Consider the following 21200-nt stretch of genomic DNA (forward strand, 5'->3'; position numbering starts at 1 on the left):
AAAGGGTGAATTCCAAAAAAAGTACCAGTGACATGTTATGTAAGTCAGAGTGAGTACAACATAGTTATGCCCCTTTCAAATGGAACTCACCCTAGATTTCAGTCTCTATACATTTTTTGTAGTTGAAAACGTTATGCTGTGGGAACATGAAATTATAATAGAAAAATCTGACATTTGAATAGCTTGAATAGCATGTGCAAATTTGCTGATAATAATTCCGCAAATACAAATATATTCATGAATTAATATCTGCTGATATTACCTGCTGGATACGGTGCAACCATAAAACACACAGACATCATGTCCAGGGAAACAACTTTATAACTTTATTCATAGTTGTTTTATAGCAAAGCAAACATCAAAGGATGAAGGCAGACGTTCATCTGATATACAGTATGGCACCACTTAAAGAAGTAAATCAAGCTTTTGAATACATTTTTAATCATTATCAACCAAAAAATCATATGCAAGATAACCAAACAACCAAATCAAAACCCAAACAAAAGGACAGAAAATAATTTTGTGAGTTTTAAAGAAAGAAATGCATCATCACTCATCATCTGAAGTAGCATTTAATTCATTCAAAGCCACACACTTACTATTTGCCTTTTACTTTAGCCATCACCAGTTTGTGATTATGCACTACTTATTCCATGAAATAAGGCAGATTTTTTTTTATTATTATTATTATTTTTTTTTTTTTTAGAGATGCAGAAACAATCTGGTAAAATATTGAGAGCTTTCAACTGAGATCTGTTTATGCATGTGAAAGGGAGGGAGACCGAGAGAGGGACTGTAAATAAAACATTTGAAACGCTGGCATGCATCTAGATACACTTGAGGGAATTAATTTGTTAGCGCACTCGTCAAAAACGGCCACGTCAGTCTGACATAACAGGTTTTCCTTTTTTTTTGAACAGGCATTCGCAGTAGTCAGAGCAGCTTTGAAGCTGATCAGTGCTCGTTTGAGAGATTAAACGGGGGCTCTGCGAGCGTGACGTGACGTGTCAAAGCAGAGGAGCGCACAAACGTGCAGAAGGGAGAAATGCAACCACTCGATAGGAGATTAAAATCAAGCGATGTTCTCCTCATTTGACCTGACTTGGTTCTAAAGCTCACGCACAAAGCAAAAAACCTCTTTAAAATGACATCATCGGTATATACGCACACTCACTCACACACAAACGGACATTTATAGCCATTTTAGTGTTTTTCACCTGAAAGAAATCTTAATCGGTGGACAGGCCTGCGGAATCCAATCATATTTGGTCTGAATCTTGCATTATGAGTGCTCTGCGGGATGGAACATTTAGCCTTGGCTTTGCACTTTGTCAGAAGCATTACAAATCAGCACGTAACTAAAAGCGGCAGGATGATTTTAGGATGTGTTTTGAGCAATCTACCTAATTTAAACCAGTTCAAATCCAGCACCATGATGCTATATTTAAAAAAAAGCAAAAAAAAGCAAAAAACTATTGATCAAGCAGCATGTCAGTGAGGTATAGCAGTCCTCCTACAGCTCCACAATCCCTGCCTCTGTCTGATATGTTCAAACTCTCATTTGATCTTTTTTATATAGCTATATATCTGATTTCTTTTCAATATGAGGAAGCAGAAAGTAAATACAGGTTGAATAGAAGGAAAGATGGTGAATAAAGTGGGGGTGGGCGGTCAATTCTTTTCCCAGTATTTGTGGGCGACTCTGCCGTGGGACAAAATTGGTGTGATGTTTGGCTTCACACAGTTTGCCGGCACTCGTTCCTATGAGGCTGATTGTCGTCTCATTCCTGTGCGTTCTTATCGCCTTGGCCGTCTTGAAGAAAACAAACATGAAAGCAGAATTAAGTATACATGTTAGAAAACATACAGTTAAACCTAATCTCTGCGCTTTGACGCAACTATCTAGATTCACTTTTTTATTTTCCAGAAATTTTCCAGAAATGGAGCTGCAACTAAAAGTAATAGCATATTTGTTTATTGTTTCATTAATTAATTAGACAATTAATCATTTTATTTGAATTATTCTGAATTACATTAATACATTGTGCACGTACTCACACATACAAACACACACAACTTATCGATGTACCGTATTTTTATATTGAGTATAAGTCGCATCAGACCAAAAATACGTCTTGACGAGGAAAAAAACATAAATAAGTCGCACCGGACTGAGGAGCACTAGAGGAGCAGCATTAGAGCGCCCTCTCGCGGTTGGAGATGGTAATGTCAAATTTATTTTGATAAATAAGTCGCACCTGACTATAAGTCGCAGGACCAGCCAAACTATGAAAAAAAGTGTGACTTATAGTCCGGAAGATACGGTATATTGAATATTAAGTATTCAATATAATTTAACAGCAACTTTATATCTAATTTAATAACAACTTGCTGTTCAAACAGTCTGTTTAGACTTGAATTGAATTTCATATTGACTTTAATATAATAATATAATATAGAACCAATTTTTTTTTATATTAAATAAAACTAACTACCTTTATACCTGTTTGTACAGATACACATAAAGATACTGTACTAAATTATTTCCTGTCAAACGCGAAGGAAATGAATATAAATGGCATGCTGGGAGTTTGTATGTGCGGCCCTAAGAGGTACGCTGACCCCGGGGTTCCCGAAATGACAGCACAGCAAAACTCTTATCACACATGATTTATCAGCTTTCTCGCACTGCGTCATCTCTGCACTCCGATCACACACACTCTGTGTTTGATTTATTAATGTCCGTGAGGTGGGCATACAGGTAATTCATCAAACTCAATTTAAAGAGGCATGCCAACACGTTTACTCTGAAAAATCAGGGTCACTCCACAGTTCCAGATCAGCAGAGAGAAAGTGAATGAGAGAGAAAGGAAGTGAAGGAATTGCGGTGCAAGCATACGAGGCAGAAAAAGTTGGGAGCTTTTAGCTTAATGAGAAGGACAATGACAGAGACGGGGATATTTACTGAAGATGAGAACTGCATAAGTGTGTTTCTCTGTTTCATTCACAGCTCTCATTGATTTATAGCTTTTACCTTCAGAATTTGGTCTGGTGTCTGGTGGAGTTGCGTCGGGCTCTTGTGAGCTCTTATCCTGGGCTTTCACATCATCTAGATCCATATTAAGGAGAGAGACAGAGAAAACAAGGGAAGAAGGCAGAGAGAAGGGAATGAATGACTCAAGATCACAGCTGAGCAGAGGAATTAAAAGTTAGATGCCCCTGGGTGACATCTCATTGGCTACTGGGCTTCTCTTAGCTGAAATAAATGCAGCGGATGCTAAAGGCTATGCCTGAGGCAACAGAGGCTTCAAGAGAAGAACATGAGACTGCAGAGCTCAGGATGACGAGATACACCTGTGCATGTATCTGAAAATACATCCAAACACGTTCTTCTTTCTTCTGTACAAATAATAATGCATGCATTTGAGTTTACTTGAGTAAATGCAACATTTACAATCCTGTTCACTTCTATTTTCCCTGTCTCTTCTTGGTCTGATCCTGTTGCTGTATTTTGTTCTCGCCATAAATGAAATAAAAACTAATTTACATCTGGAAATGCACAAACACTCTGCTTTCTTCTGTATAAAAAAAATAAGCCTTGAATTAGAATTTTAACCATGAAATGATCACAAGGCCAAAAAATCTTTGACCTTACCTTTAGTGCTGTTGCTGGTGTTGCTCTCCTTGGCTGTTGTAACACTTTGATCAGCATCTAAATAAACAAAAGGCATCAAATAATGTGTTAAGTTCTATGTGCCTTTTTTTTTTTTTGATTTTTATTACAATTATATTGGCTCCACATACTGGATTCCTCATTATCATCTTCAGGAAGAACAGCAACTACTTTCTTTAATCTCCAACACGATTTATTTATGTATTTATTTATTTGTTGGATATGAAACATCCTTTTAAAGTTCATGTTAAAAAAATCTAAATTTTGCATAGGTATGACATTTTTTTTTGTGAATTTGTTTTCGTCTCAGAATTACAATTTTATACATCATACATTTTATAAATCTTTAAAAAATCTAAATATTAGCATTTTTTTATCTAAAAAGGGTAATTCTGTCTCGTTCATTTTCCACAGTTATGACTTTTCAGAATTTTCTTGCAATTGCAAATTTATATCTCACAATGCAGACTTTTCTTCTCCGAATTTATATTTCTCACAATTTTGAGCATATATTACACAATTCTGACTTCATTCTCAGAATTGCAAGAAAAAAAAAAGTCTGAGATAAAAAGTTGCTCTAACATTTTTAATGTTCTCCCCTCCCTTCATTCCTTAGCAGAAATAAGCTTCCATAAACTGGTGATTCCCCTGAATATATTGTAGAACTTGATTAGAACTCAATTAAAGTGACAAACAAAACTTTTCAAGTCCGTATTTTTAACCACTGCATCACACTTCCCTAAATGTAGTATATTTAGTCATCAACTTCAATAAGAAATTACTTTATAGCTAGTGGTTCTTTGGTATGAGACCAATTCATAATATTTAAACATGAAAAACATGGTCCAAAAGCCTCTCGCCTTGAAGAGGAACAAAACAAATGCAGACGAAAGGGGAAGCATAGAAAATTAATTAGAAACCGCCTTGAGTCTATATCAGTGTAAGCCTCATTCTCAAACTCATCTATAACTTTCTCTCTTCTATCTCTCTGCCTAAATACCAAAGCAAACCACAGCATGAAATAATCTCCTTCCCGCGGCACATCCACGGATGATGCAAGTGCACCCAATTCACTGCTGCAGATTGTCTCCGCACTCAAACCACAGCATTTGTCTGCAGACTATTTTTACCTTCATGAGAATCTTACAAACATCATCTAAACACACTGGAACATCTTAAACGTACAATACACATCACTGGCAGTGTAACAACATGGCGTCTGTTTTCACTGTGATGCTACATGCTTTCATGCTTATTTCATCACAAGCTCTGAAGCTTCCCTTTTAGCCGGAGAGACAATTCTTTGGGTTACGGTGGCAACGTTTCAACAACTACAGACGATGGCTTTAATGCAACCTTTCAGAACGAGAGCTACCCAGACTCTCGCTCTCCCTGGTGGCCAGCCCTCAATTTCTACTGATTTAATGACGCAAAGCTGCAAGTGATGGATTTGTGTTTCAAACATGAAAAAATAGCTCTTTTTATTGGAGAAATAGAGCAGCAGCGGAGTGCCTGGGTGAGGAAAGGTGAGGGAGAGCAAGGGTAACCGCCGCCGCCATGATTTCATTTCATTCTTGTCTCGCGGCACCATAGAGGGAGAAATTGAAACCGAATGCGATACGATTTAACAACGCTGTTTCCATTACCACCCACTTCTGGAAGCAAGTCTCCTCTTTGTCCCTCGCTTGGTGTATTATCCATATTCCAGCACAAATGGGGAGCTGGAGCAAACAAAGAATCACACACATCTATGGAGAAAGTGCAGAAATGTACACCATAAAACACTTTTCTGTGGTCTTTGGTCTTGTTTTTCCAAGTAAAACAAAAATTGCATTCAGGATTAAATCAGAGCTGCGTTAAAGTCCACGGACAGGCACCAAAATGAGGAAGTTAAGGCTGCCGCTCGAGTGAACCTGCAAGCTCAATTGAGATTTGGCTTCCTCCTGATGCTCCGTCTGTCTCTCTTTCCATGTAATAATGTCAGAGCTGAGAGGGAGCCCTGCCACTTTGGGCTCCTAATAAGCAGCGCTGATCAAAACACAACAAACCAGCCTTTGAAAAAAAACGAGATGCTGGAATTTCAATCAGTGTCTGTGCTCGCTTCCAACTGCTGCTCTGTACGTCAGGAGATGCTGCAGAAATTTGCCAGCTCTCTAATTTAGCTTTACAGCCGACAACAGCATGAGGTCGGTCTTTCAGGAAGAGAGTGTGATGTGCCGTGAAACAAATAAAGTAGCCAGAAGCTGTCAAGTAGAATTTTTTTTTAAAAATGTGACATGGAGGATAGATGGGCGCTTGAGTTGAGATTTCTTGAAAAATGGGAGAGAAAACAACTGAATTTAATTTCTCTGCCCAGAAGCCAATAGATTGATTTGAGGCTTCTGATGTAATCTGACGTTAAGTTTATAGTATAGTGCCATTATGATTTAAAGTCCTCACAGATAATAATATATTATGAGTGTTAAACATTAGACTAAGTCTCGCTCAGACTATGTGTTTTGGTTATTTATCCTGATTTACCTGACAGTAGTCCACTGGAAACTCAATTATCTTCATCACAGCGGCTGAGCGAGCTCAAGATAGTCGTAGTGCTCTAGCTTCGATAAATTGTCATATTTTCTTTGCTTCATATGCTTCCCTTGAAATTAACTGCACTTAGGCGTAATGAAAGTTTGATGGTCTCATCATGTGGGTGGTATCTTTACAGTTAGTGCCGGGCAACTCACAAAGCAGGGAAGACGAAACAAGTGAGCGAGGAAGATAGAGAAAGGGAGGGAAGTGTGGTGGGGGGTTGGGGGCAGACGTAAGTCATATTCATATTCAGACAAGCAGAAAATTAGATCCTCCACCAACCATTCGCTCTAGAGAACATGAGGGGCTTGTGGGTCTATTGTTAGGCAGCATAAATCGTCTGCGCCACACAAATAATGACCGGTCGTGTCAGGCGAGCATCAACATCATTCCTCGTCCCCTCCAAATCCAACAATGATGTTACAGACAAAGGCCAAAGCAGACGTGTAGTCATCGTGAAGTAATCCTCAGGATACGATATGTCTACTAACTAGAGACTTGTATAGTGGTGCTGATTGAAAGGTTTGGCCAATGCCTTCAAAAAATTTCATCTGTAACCATCAGGTTTATGCACTATATTCAAAACTGAACTGAGATTGTCTTTAAAATTCCCAAATTTTTATTTTATTTGAGTGGTAAAGCTGGGTCTATACTACGCGAGCTATGATGACTTTCACCTATGTTGAGAGCGCATTATTGTAGCACGAAAGTACATTAATATAATGCGCGAGCGCAAATCTCTCTGCTCGAGCGTGGGAACTGGGCGCGTGCTCTCAGATACACGTTGCTCTTGTAAGAATTTTCTCTGGGCTCGCTCAGAGAGTATGCTTTCACTTAAAACATGTTCATACACGCTTACTTTAAGCGAAGAGGAGAGATTCGCGATTGCACTGAACACATTTTAAGTGCAGAAAGAATTTTCTTGTAACAAAAGAGCAGAGAGATTCGCGCTCCGCACATTATATTCCGTGCTCGAGGAGAGAGATTCGCGCTTGCGCATTATATTAATGCACTTTCGCGCTACAATAATGCGCTCTCAACATTTGACAGGGAAATAACGCCATAAAATAACGCCATATTTTGGAAACAGGAGATGAGCCCCTGGTCTAATGCACCACCTGTCTTGAGAAACCCGTTCTCAAAGACTTAACGTTACTTTTAGTCATTACTTTATTTGGGTAACACACATATTCTGAATGCCTTCGGCAAATTCAAGTGAGACATTTTAATCTAGATTAATCTAGATTAATTCCAAGATTACAGTGAGATTCATCTAGATTAAAAAAAATAATCTATGCCCACCACTAATATATATATAATTTTAAATAAAGGAAATATAATTAAAATAAACTGAAAAAATACAAAAGTCATATAACTGTAACTATAAAAAAAAATAAAAATAAAATGCTAGAAATTACACAAAAAGTAAAATAAATAAATTAACTAAACTCATATAACTGGGATAAAAGTTATTTTAAAAGGGAAGGTAAAAAACCATGGATGTCAAATATAAAATAAAATGGCTGCAACACTGAAGTAATGACTTCTGAAAAATCTGATTTGCAATCAATTACATGCTAAAATAGATTCAAATAGAAAACAGTTATTTTTAAATTGTGATAGTATTTCGCAATATTACAGTTCTTACTGAATTTTTGATCAAACAAATGCAACCTTGGTGAGCATGAAAGACTTCCAAAAAATTGTACTAACCCCAAACTTTTGAGTGGTAGTGTATTGTAAAAATACTTTATAAGTTATATTTGCAGGCACATAAATGTCTAGTGAATTTGTCAACTGTCAAATGCATCTGGACTTTATATTAGATTATTTTAGGAAGGCCACTCATCTGAGCTGCTTCAACAGAGTTCGAGCTCTTTTTCACAGCCAAGGCTTCTTTGGTCATTTCATTTATAACCTTTTTCCCTGCACCTGGATTGTTTAGGTTCTCGAGTTCATTTGACGCTCACAGTGTGCTGGCAGCTCAAAGCCGAACACAAACAGCCAAACCAATAACCTGGCCTAACTGGGGCACAGGCCCGATGTAATCGAACCAGTGACTCACAAAAGCACCTTGCCATGTCGCTGAGGAGGTTAATGGAAAAGAACTCGACTGAAAGGAGAACAAGAGAACAAGTTTACAGCTGTCCGCATGTTCACAAGATGTTTGTAGAGTAAAACCACTCAATATCTTACAAGTCGAAGACATTATCTATCCGTCCTTCACTTGGAGGAGTCCATGGATGGTATGTTTGGTTTATGGAGACATTATAATGAACCAAACTCTTCACATCTGGAAAAAGTGAGCTGTGTAAGCAGCATCTGTTATCTCACTTTAGGTCTTCAAGCTGTGCGTTCATCATCTAACACGTAAATAACTGTATTTTGCAAGTGAACAGCCTCATTTTAGACCAAAGTGCAGCTTTCATATCATTTTGTGCGACGTAACAGCAGAGTTCAGCTCATCATTAAAACATACATCAATGTAATTCCAAACCTATTCATGCGCAACAACAGCAGGCAACCTTTTCAAAGAGCCAGACCATGAGAGCTAATGAAGTGCTAAATGTGGAGAGCAAACTTCATTTTCATATGTAAATATTCAAAGGTTGCGGGGTGAGGGCAGACATATTTTCTTTGGAACAACATTGAGGAGAGGAAGAGAAAGAGAAAAGCATTCTGGGAGGCACTTGATTGTGTGCGGGGCTTTTTTCTTCGTTGCGTCGCTGTGTGATGGTGAAGCTTCAAACAATTAGAGCCAATTAAAAGGTATTGAGTCGAAACAAACCCGGTGGGGAGGGCTTCCGTGTAAATACCACAGATCCTTCTCATGCACGTTCCTCTGTGAAAAGCCAAGTGGTTCCTCTCATCTGTATTCCGTCCTCTCAAAGCGAAGAGTGAGAAATGCGAGGAAGGGTTTCTACAGAGCCAAGTGGCATTGTATTACCGGCCGCATTTGCCTAAAGTTACAAGATGTGCTTTGACGAGCTGCCATTGTACGAGGAAGAGGTCCTCTCTAGGTCTGAAAGGCTTCCAGTTCTCTCTGGGCCAAGAAGGCCATGCTTGGAAAAACAAAACCTTTAAAAAGATGTGAAAAGAGAACATGGGGTCGCTTGGTTTAAGGGTCACATTGAAAGTGCTGTGGAAAATCGAGCAGGGAGGTTTGTGGCAGATCAGTAAAGCAAATTAGCAGCGAAGGGAGGGGAACAGTAGCCTTTTTTAATTCTGTACTTGTCAATGTAGAATTAATATGGTTAACTCCTCATGTAACACGAGTCAAAAGTACGTTTTCACAACTTAACAGCAATGGTTCACTCATAAAAATACAAATTCTGTCAAATGGAAATTTTATATAATGCACTGCTTGCTATTTTCCACACAAATTAATGGGTGCTGGAGCTTTCAAGCTTTAAAGAGTTTGTGAAAGCACCATTAAGTTACATAAAAGTTATTCATACAACCTTTGTGCTGCATTTTAAGTCTTCTGAAGCTATATTGTATTTTTGTTGGACCATACCAAAATGTAATTTGTTATTCACATTTAAACAAACTATGTAAGTCAGTGAGTTGAAGACCGAATTAGTCTGATTCATAAATGAATCATTCAGACTTGTTTTGTGAATGGAAACATCCGAATCATTGACTCAAAAGAATGATTTGCTCACATATTGAACATCTGTATTTTGGTGGACTATCATTTTAAATAAAGTATGTAAGAAATCAGAGTGCAGGGATAACTTTCTCTTCTCTGCTTCAAATTACAACTCCAAAAACACATGAAACAAAATAGAGAAAAACAACAATAAATATGAAGGAAGTGAGAAAAGAGGGCATCCCCTTTGCAATGCCCTCAAGAGCCTCTAAACGCAGCTGTCGAATGTGGCAGGGCCTGCTGCAAAAAACTTAATGAGTGACTTAGCATAATGTGGAGTCTGCTTTTGAACCTGAGTGCTTTGGCATGAGATTATATTCACCATGAGATATTCGGCATGAGATAATTATAAGTTACAGCAGCAGAGAATAGGATGCAAAACCTTGTTGTTCATGTGCAGCTTTAGACCTTGCTGGAAAGAGAAGTGAGAATATACTGTAGAAAGCAAATTTCTTCACATTCAAACACTCAAACACCTACAATAAACAGGAATTTTCAGTCTCTCAAAAGAAACATGCTTTCATACAGTGCCTTGTGGTCACAAACACCAATGCTATTTATATTTCTCCATACGCTACCATTCAAAAGTATCTTATTTTCACCAAGGCTGCATTTGTTGGATCCAAAATACATTTTCAAAACAGTAATTCATGTGATCTTTTCGAACATATTTTAACAGGTAATTTAATTTGTGATGACCAAGCTGAATTTCAGCAGCCATTACTCCAGTCCTTCAGAAATCATTCTAATAATGCGCAAGAAACATATTTTACTGTTATCAATGTTGAAAACAGCTGCTTAATATTTTTGTGGAATAACTTATACATTTTTCAGGGATCTTTAAAGAATTAAAAGTAAAATTATACAATTTATTATACAAATTATACAATTATACTTAAAGTATACTAAACTGGTTTACTAATTCTTAAAGTCTGCTAAATTTTATTAAATAATTTTGTACTTAGTGCACTTTAATTGTGTGTAAGTAGTGCTGAAGTCCAACTAAAGATGAACTGAAGTATATTTGATTGTGACTAAAGTGGAACTGCTGCATTTAAAGACTGATATTATACAAAGATCATACAATCCCTATCAATAGTGACATTTAAACACATTTAAGACTTAATATTAAGAAAGTAGTACTCCAAATAAAGTTGAATTATCATTTTTTTATATCCGTAAGTCTTGAGCGATATGCCAGAAAAACATGTTAATAGAGTTGAACTGTGAAATAAATGTATTTTAAATATAGAACTTTTTACTAGGGAATGTAAGTCTTTAGTGTCACTTTTGATAACTTTAACACATTCTTGCTGAATAACAGCATTTATTTCTTAAAAAACAACAACAACACCCTTCTAATTTCAAACCTTTAAAAGGCAGTGTACATTAAATGCGTAATTTTACATCAAATATGTTTTTGCTGCTAGCGTGTACCACATTAGTGTACTATTCTTCTCTTATTATAAAAATGATGTATTGAGCCTTAATAATGTTACCTTGAGGTATATTACACAAAAAACATTTGGGAAAACTGATTTAGCACATACCCAGAACCTCCATGGGAACCTCAGGCTCCTGACCGTTGTCCGCCCCGGTGTCTGCACTCTTTGTTGAATCTATTAACACAGAGAGAGGAGAAAAAGAGAGAATATTCTGAACATGATGGCCATTAAAACAGAAAAGAGGTTAAAACAGCTTCCAAAGAAGCAACACTATACACAGCTCTAGTTTTAAAGTATGTCACATAGTTTGCTGTTCCTGCCAAACTGTCCATTGTTTTTCTTCTCTCTCTTTTTTCTTTTGTTTAATATGCATTAAAACACCTAAACTCTATTTGCCTTATAATGGATTCTTTGCGCCTTTGCAAGCAGAGAGATGTGTGCGAGGGACAAAATGAATAGGCATGAGCAAAACAAAACTGCCATTATCAAATATAAGCTCTGCATCCTGTGCCTCAGCACTCTTCACATTGGTTGTGATTTACCCTGCCTCCATATTCCTCGCACACTCCCCTATCCCCCCCCCCCCTCCCGTCTGGAGGGCTGTGGGAGGGACGAGCTCGCTGATCAAAAGAAGATCTTCAAAGCCACAGTGTGAGAGCTGTGCTCCTTCCAGCTTATTTGAGCAGGACTCCTCTTCTCCTGCATTCTCCCTGCTTTGATGCTAACAGGGTTTTGGGCCATAGGTGACTACATAATGGAGAGCACACACAATGCATTCTGGGTTCCCTTCCGGGGAGGAAATGACAGTCGTATCAGGTGTGTTTGAAGTCCAGGGTCCATCAGCAGATGGTTGTGGTGGCTGAAAAGGGTTTGTGAGGGTCATATTTATGTGTGAATTCATACAATGGTGGTACCTCTGCCTGAAAGCTGTTATATGGCTTGGTTTCCATCAAGCGTGTCTTCTAACAAAAGTTTAACATGGACAACAAATGACTTTAGCATCAACAATTGAATTTCGTTTTCTTTGTTAAATGTTGATACTTATTTTTACACTATCTATCTATCTATCTATCTATCTATCTATCTATCTATCTATCTATCTATCTATCTATCCATCCATCCATCCATCCATCCATCCATCCATCCATCCATCCATCTATCCATCCATCCATCCATCTATCTATCTATCTATCTATCTATCTATCTATCTACATACAGTGGGGAAAATATTTATGATACAACAACAACAAAAGTTATAAAACTTCTAAAAATTAAGCCAACCTACTGTAGATGTACAAAACACATAAAAGGGACAGTTCACCCCAAAATTATGTCATCAATTTCTCACCCTCATGTTGTTTCAGACCCCTATTGTTCATCTTCAAAACACAAATTAAGATTTTTTTCATGAAATCCTAGAGCTTTCTGACACTCCATAGACAGCTGCGGACATCATGTTCATGGCCCAGAAAGGTAGAGAGGATATTGTTAAAAAAGTCAAATAGCTGAACCACTGACATCACATTACCTATTTAACAGCATCCTTACTACCTTTCTGGGCCTTGAAATTGTCAGTTGCTTTGCTGTCAATGCAGGGTCAGAAAGCTCTTGGATTTCATCAAAAGTATCTTAATTTGTGTTCCGAAGAGAACAAAGGCCTTATGGGTTTGGAACGACATGAGTGTGAGTAATTAATCACAGAATTTTCATTTTTGGGTGAACTATCCCTCTAAAGTATTGTGCATGTTGTTCTTGTCTTTGTGTTATTTAATCTGTCCTGCTCCAAAGCAAAGTGCTAGGAGAGTTTTTGGGCAGGATGTAGACGCAGTGCAAGAATATTTGCATTTATGCAGAAAATTTGGCTAATGCCTATTTCAAGGACCGCAGCAATATACGAGCCCAGGGCAATAGCTAATTGTGCTGTGATAAGCCCTAGCCACAGGCTGACAGAAGCTCTCTGAGCTTTGCTTTTACATCCACAATCTCCCCTGGCACACAAACAGAACAGAGAAAGTCGCATTTAAACAGCCAATTAAAAAGGCTGTTGCCTCCACCTGGCTCTCCACCATGTAAAGCCTCTATGGATGGCGGATCAGAGGAGCTACCCAACAGAGTCCATCGAGAGGAGAGTCACAATGCAGAGAGGAATTGTGACCTCGCTCAAGTAAATCTACTAAAAACAGACACCTTGAGTGGTCAAATTTTGCCATTTCACGCAACAGAAACATGACAATTGGGAAAATAGTAAACTATAACTTTCCATGTTACAAACAACTTATTTTCTACATACTCATGCTATAATTGGCACTATAATAAAACTTCCATAAGCACTATAATAACTAAAATAAATTATATATATTCAATTATTATTATTTTCTCCTTCTCTACTTTTATGAATTGCACTTGTGCTCTAGCTCATGTGCTAAACTTATACTTGAAATCTGGCTTTGTAAACTGCAAATAGTATTGACTTTTACGAGAAACTGCTTGCAATGCTCCACAATAGGTCGCTTTGCATAAAAGCATCTCTTAAATAAATAAATGCATTAAAGCTACATTAGGGAACAATCTTTTTAGATATATTTAGTTACAACTGGCACAAAAACAATGAGGGGTTGTTGAATAAAGGAACTATCTAAATTAGTGTGACAGCCATAAATGAAAATATAAATTCAAGTTTATATTAAATAAATAAATGTAAAAAATGAAATAAAATAAATAAAAAATTAATTTGCATGCCTTTCAGTGGAAAAATCAGGTCATTAGTGGAAAAGCTACACTTTAAGAAGAAAAAAAAAACAGCTTTGTCATGCTATAAAAATAAATATAGCCTAGCTACTCCTCAACGTGTGTTCAATTATGTGAATGATCAAAAAAAAAAAAAGAAAAAGAAAAAAGACAAAATGGTGTCTAATGATGACTGTTGGCAAATGTAGCTCCCTTTGTTGTTGGGTGGGCTTTGCTGAACTGAGAAGCTAGAAATGTGCAGGGCTTCAACACAAGCAACAGATGGCCACAGCAGATACTGTTGGGTTTCTGCCTCAGGGCCACATTCTCCAGGAGGCTGCGAGCGACTAGAATGCCGTCACTATCGCAGTCTTGAAATCTTGGCCACAATCAATAGTTAATACACAAGAAACAAAAACCCAGGAGATCCGAAACCAGGCAACGTTACATGGAGATTCCTGTGGGTATAGCTTCAAGAAGTAAACAAATAAATAAGTGAGCATAGCCCTTAAATAAACAATGATTTCTTTTGACGATTTCCTGAGTGAATCTAAACTCTTATTGGAGGGGCAAAAGAATGGCTATAAGAATGGGTGCCGTGTGATCTCACTACAGCGGATGGAAGACAAGAAATGATGAATTTTGACTGCTATCCAAGAGTTAAGCTGGCAAACTACTCCATTTTAGCCTCACCATGACATCAGACAGAAAACAAAAGGACTGGAGAGAGTAAAAGAACAAATAAAAAAAAATGTCCAAAATGAAAACTCTGAGCCATCTTCTTCTCGCTGAGAAACTCTGATTGCCCACTGTGCTTGAGAACAAAAGACAATGGGAGTGAAAGTGTGTGTTCTGCCTCCCTTTTCTTCTCACAAGTTTTTCCTCGCACAACAGTGGCTTTAATAATTCTAAGACCTGAAACAAACTTTATGCCATGTAAGTATGCAAGCAAATGTTTCTAGCTACAGAAGCCCGATTTCTGCTCTAGCACAATAAAAAAGTAACATGCAAAACTTGAAACTGCTTCAAATGTTAGCTCCATAAATAATAACACACCCAGTTTAATGTAACAGACATGTGAAGATAACTATCAAGTGTGAACTACCAAAAATAAAGAGGAATTCCAGTTATAAGCAGAAACAAAATACAAAATATATTAGGCCTGAACAATCACTATAAAGTGCACTTAAAGTGCTGATTACAGCATTAGTTGTACTACAGTATGTGGAACAAATTATATCTCAGTTTTGTTTAATGGTGACGCTAAAATTAGTGCTTAAGAAACATCACTTAACACTCAAAAATATCTTGGATGTAACTATAAAATAGATGCTCTAGAATGCTCTCATTATAATCAACAAAGAGATTTGTGTACAAATTAGACTTAATGTCTCTTATTGAAAGGCATATTTACTGTATTATGTTATAGGGATGAACAATTAATCAATATAACTGAAATCACAATATGGTTTATCAATTGCAATGACTATAATGATTTTGCAATTTGATAATGTCAAGTCAAAGCAACGTTACATATATATAGCACTTTTGATGATGCAGATCAAAGGGAAATAGTGTTTATAAACAAAAGAGAAACTTAAAAGGCTCCCTGTGGTTTTCAATCAAAATCAAAATAAATCCATAAATAACATTGTAGTTGTACAGATTTAAATGTAAAATAATAATACTATTAATAACATTACTAATTATAAAATATTTCTATAAATATATTTAATATATTTATTTTACAGTGGAATATTACAAAATAAATATTTTTATTTTGTATGCATTAAGTTACTTTTTATTTAATAACAACAACAATACTACAATTTTAGTCATTTTTTCAAGCCCCTACAAACAGGGCATTATTGATGACCAATATTATATCAAATTTGAAAAACATTTTTGTTTAACATGCAGCAAAGTCACAGCTTGCATCCTCTTTATCAAGCAATAGATACATCAGCATGTCATGTTTGTGTACTTAGAGTGCATTTCTAACATTACTGTTAGACACACACACACACAAACTCTTATTCACCAAACCACAGCTGACACAGCACAAGAGAACCTTAAGCTTTCCAAAAACAACACTTTTCTAAAGATATCTTACACCGATCTAAAGATCCAACTGTTCTCCAACCATTATTTGAAGTAGTAGTCAATTTACTTTACCACTGCAACATCAGATTTAATCAGGCAAAATAAGTCTTGCAGTTTGAAATATGTAATAAAAAAATGACATGCAGAAACAGGCTGAACCTCAGTTGGTGCGACAGAGTGAAAAAGCCCACATTCATCAGTCAAACAGTGAGAGATGAGGAAAGAAAGTCTGATTGGTTTCAAAACCACTGAGGCTCAGCAGCCGTCGCAGTAAATCTCACCTGCATGCAGGCGAAGAGGCGATATCGACTCCCACCGCAGGAACCGCAATACACCATGGCCGAAAAAGCGACTTATTCATAGGTACCTTCAGGCTAAGAGAACTTTGTTTAATTTATGAATCTTATCGAGTCAACCGTACAGGGCCGGTCGAGGGGAAAAGCTTGTGAACAAGTCGAACGTGAGATTCACTTCGAGCACATTTATTTCAAAAAGTAAACAAGTCTAGGCACTTTACTGAGCAAACAATTTGATGTTTTTAATATTGATGCAGACTTTCGAAACAAGCCTCTCGAGCTGCGGGCTCCTTATTTGTGTTACTTGCTTCTATGGAAGTCAGTCATTTAGCGATGCTTTTATTCAGAAGCCAATCCCATGCGAACACATGCAGAACCATTAGACTTTATAAGTTACACAAGCCGGCACACCTGCTTAAAATTGGCAGCAGTGCCCTAATGACCACGTGCCAACAGTGTTCAGAAACACTCGGCTGAGGTGTTATGGAAGGCTGTTTGTGTGTGAACGTGAGCGTGTTTTTGTTAAAAGCACCGTATGGTGAGGTGTTGAGCTTGGCTTTACCCTATTAAATATGTTGTATCGATCTCACCTTCTCCGTGTTTAACATCTGGTACTGCCACATTTGTTTGTGTGTGTGTGTGTGTGTGTGTAAGTCTGTTGCTTGTGTCTAAATGGGAATCGTTATCCATTATCTGTGTACATAACACTTTAATCAAGTTTTGTGTACACAAATAGTGGGCATAATTGAATGAATGTGCGAACACGTTCCAGACATGCCTCTGTGTATCTATATTATTATTTTTTTGTGTCTGGTTATGTGAGACCTTGCTTTATATGAAGACCTTATGTGGCACCCCATGAATAGGGTATAAATAGGGATGCATTGTTTTTTCTTTTTCAAATGGTCAGTGAGACAAACGCTAAACCTTCAGAAGACCGGTTTTATCGTCCATGCATTTTTTTGCCCACCATATACAAAAATATAAAATACCAAGGTTTTTTTTTTTTAAGAAATAAATGTAAAATAAAAATACAAGAATTGAATAATAATAATAATAACATGAAGAGAGGGTCGCATCATAATGTATATTAAAATATATTATTAATGTTATATATAATAAAATAAATTAATAATAAACAAATAAAATACAAATTAAAAACATACTATAATATATATAATAAAAATAAAAATGTATTAATTAATTAAAATATATTTAATAATATAATTGTAAGTAAAAAAAAAGAAAATACCTTCGAATGGGTAACAGATTTGCAAATTCAGTTTAAATCAAGCTGTCTTGCCATAGTTTGGGCCAAATATAGAATAAATAAAGGTTTACAGTTTACTAATAAACTTTGAGTATACATACAGCACTGTGCAAATGTCTTAGGCCACCAGTATTTTCACCAACAAAAAATGGTTTTAAGTCAGTTATTTCTATGTTTTGCTGTAGTGTGTCAGTAGTAAATATCTGTTTACATTTCCAAACATTATTTTTGCCATTAATTATAATAATCCAGTGAGATTTTTGTTTGCACAAGGAGTCTGATAAGAGCCAGTGCTCCACATGGAGATCTGATCTCACCATCATCCAGTCTGTCTGGAATAACATGAAGAATCAGAACAAACTGAGACAACCAAAACCAACATTCTTCAGAAATATCTTCACACAGAAGAACTAAATAAGTATAAACTATGGCAGATTTTTGAGCGTCCTTTTAACGAAAGAAATTGGACACCAAAGCATACGTGGAATGTGCCATGTACATCTCTCTTTTTCTTTGATTAAGTAATCATACTAGTCTTACCTTCCACCTGTTTTCCAGCTTCATCAGGCTGGCCTGTCTGCATCTTCTTTTCCAGGCTACCCCCTTTCTCTTCCCCTTGACAGAATGAGACAGATTAACATATTAATGGATAAAAAAAACAATACTAATCCAATAACATTGTCCTTTTACGATTTGCTCACTTCTCAAAAAGATCCATTCATAATTCATCCAGTTTAGAATTACCATCCCTTTATTTCCTCATTCAGATCCGGCAGCCGGTAAGATTACAGTTATCATTTTTAATAATGGGGCTCTGAGACAAATTTGAAGCCCTGCCCTCGAGAGTGAGGGGAGGACAGCCCCATCTGAGCTGAGTATAATCAATCAAGGAAATGGCAAAAGGAGAGAGCGGGCCTTGATGATGCTCATCTGTTGCCTAAGGTGCCGCACACACACACACACACACAATGTATTTACGATCTTCCAAATGCAGGAGAAGTGCAGTAGACTACTAGATCTCCTGTATGAAACGTACAAGATTAAAAACACGACAGCTGTTTCTTCTGCCCTCTCATACTGCCTCAAACGGCTGACAGCTTTTTGACAGCATATGCCTGTGAGAAAACACAACGCTGTTTATGTTTTCAGTTTTTAAGTCGTTTGCGTTTAAAAAGTCTGTGCGCTCACAGATAGCAGGCTCGTATTAAGACGTCAGCGCTTTGTATGTTTGGCGATTTTTGTAAAAATGAATCTTATAAAATGGTTAAACACACAATGGCAGATTTGAAAACCTGTAATGGCTTTACTAAGAGGATTTTCATGACAAATTGAGAGATTAGAAATTTCCTTGGCATCCAAGCTGCTAACCAGCCATCACGACGGACTCTGGAGATCCTTCCAATTTCCAGAGGCTTTTCAAAAATGTTCCATTTCATCAAGCATAGAAAACAATCAATCGATACACAATCAAAAAACAAAATGCTTTTTTTGAGAGGGAAAAAAATGCCTTTCACATCTTGATGACAGGAATAGAGGCTTCCAAGCTGTCAATTCCTGCAAGAAACCTATAATGACTTTAGAGAGCTGCTCAATGCCATTATGAATGCAGTTACGATAGATAGCAATATATCACATCAAACACATATACTATTCAAAACTGAGATACAAAGTATTGGATAATTTCTTATTTTCAGACTAACCGGAAAATATACATCCACTAAAAACCAGCTGGTTAAAGAACATGAAAAAAAAAAAAGCTGAGAAATGGTTAATCATTTGTTTTCAAATGCCACAAGATTTTATATTTTGTGTCTAATGATGTTCATTTTTAATGGCTTAAGAGTGAAAATGCATTTTAGGCCATTCTCATAAACACAAATCCTCATAAAGTGAACAAATCTCACTTAGTCCATTAGACATTCAGTGACAGACTTTTGTCATTATGAATTAATTTCCTATAACAGCTCCTCAGCTCTCCTTTGATCAGTGTTGTTATAATTATCAAGTCACATGTGCCAGAAAACTTTTCACATCTAATTAAACTTTCAGCGAATTTAGATAAACTTTACTTTCTAACTATCTATACATAATTACTGGCCTTATCAGAGAGAGGAATAATCAGATCCGCAATATAAAAACCTTAGGCAATGTGGTAGAAGTGTTATAGATACAAAGCCAGTATTAAGATTCACAACTATCAGATTATACCAGTCATGCCAATTATTTTAAATAGATATTTTGATGGTCAACTTTTAGGTCAGTGTTAAAGGAATGGTTAAAGGAAAAGGAGCTATTAATAAAAGGCTTAAATGATCTCCTGCTATTAAGCTTAATAAAATATACACATCACATTTAACATTTTGTTATATGTGTTTATTTTTTTATCCTGTAAACCTACGCTCTTATTTTCTGTGATCTGTGTGTATAGACAAGTTTCTTCAACATCCTGTGAAAAAAAAAAAAACAGTGTGAATGATGTGTAAATCTCACCTGCAACTTGTGGGTCTTCTCCCTTGCCTTCTTTCTTCCAAGTCTCTTTTTCGATCTCCTGTTCAACTTTCTTCTTTGTTGTTGGACTCGCCTCCACTAAAACCCAAAGAGACACACGTAAATAACATGCGTCTGGGAGAAAATGCCAGTATCAGTTAAAAAGAAAACGTTCCATAACAAAATAAATATCTTATGCTTTGAACAATATCACAGATTGAGTTCTCTATGTATCATGGGTTAATACTAACAAACTCAGTATGTCCTACTTCTAGTTGAACACATACTGTCAGAAGCAGAATAATCATGTTTTATTAAATATATTTCCTAGATTTCTGCTATTAGCATGCTTCCGTCATACAAGTTTAAGAAATTTGATTGACATTTTTACAGTGAGAAACCAAGTAAATGTGGAAACTGAATGCTAATTTTCTGTCCTTTACTCTCTCTCTCTCTCTCTCATTGAAGGGATAGCTGTAGGCGTTTAATTGATCAGGGACGGCTGGAAAAACTTGCAGCATCTGGGAGATGGAGACCCTTTCTCTGATACTCATCTGGATGGAGCAGATGTTCTTCTGTGTGTGTGAGTTGTGGGTTTGTATGTATGGCACTGATCACAGCTTAAGCTTCTGATTAGTCATGTCCTTTCAGGTGCACTCTGGGTATGAATATGAGAATGTGAGTCTATGATCTCTGTCTGTGTATGGGTTACTTAAGCAATGAGGATTAAAGGGTTCATATGATGTTGCTAAAAAAAGAACATTATTTGGTGTAATGAAATGTGTTTATGTGGTTTAAGGTAAAAAAAAACACACATTAGAAATAATTTTAATATGGTTGTTTTCTGCTGAAAAACATTCCAAATTATTAGGACTGTTGAAAACAATTGTGCTGCTTAATATTTTTTGAGGAAACCAAAGTACATGTTTTTTTGTTGTTGTAAAACTTAAAAATCTTAAAAAATCTAATTTGCCAT

The 21200-nt window shown here is 36.6% G+C and overlaps 1 protein-coding gene across 3 annotated transcripts in view; it reads right to left on the bottom strand.

The window, feature by feature from the left end:
• Window positions 1–303: 303 nt before the first annotated feature.
• macrod2 (mono-ADP ribosylhydrolase 2) overlaps window positions 304–21200 on the bottom strand; it is a 539507-nt gene continuing 518610 nt past the window's right edge. For all 3 annotated transcript variants that reach the window (XM_059565968.1, XM_059565967.1, XM_059565966.1), the window contains 6 exons: window positions 20228–20323; window positions 18278–18352; window positions 11447–11515; window positions 3656–3712; window positions 3035–3109; window positions 304–1813 (listed from right to left, as the gene is read on the bottom strand). In XM_059565968.1, coding sequence (XP_059421951.1) covers window positions 1782–1813; window positions 3035–3109; window positions 3656–3712; window positions 11447–11515; window positions 18278–18352; window positions 20228–20323 — 404 coding nt within the window. In that variant the 3' untranslated portion in view covers window positions 304–1781. The remainder of the gene's footprint in view (window positions 1814–3034; window positions 3110–3655; window positions 3713–11446; window positions 11516–18277; window positions 18353–20227; window positions 20324–21200) is intronic.

The sequence above is a fragment of the Carassius carassius genome, chromosome 14 (genome assembly GCF_963082965.1).
Source record: "Carassius carassius chromosome 14, fCarCar2.1, whole genome shotgun sequence".
NCBI lineage: Eukaryota > Metazoa > Chordata > Actinopteri > Cypriniformes > Cyprinidae > Carassius > Carassius carassius.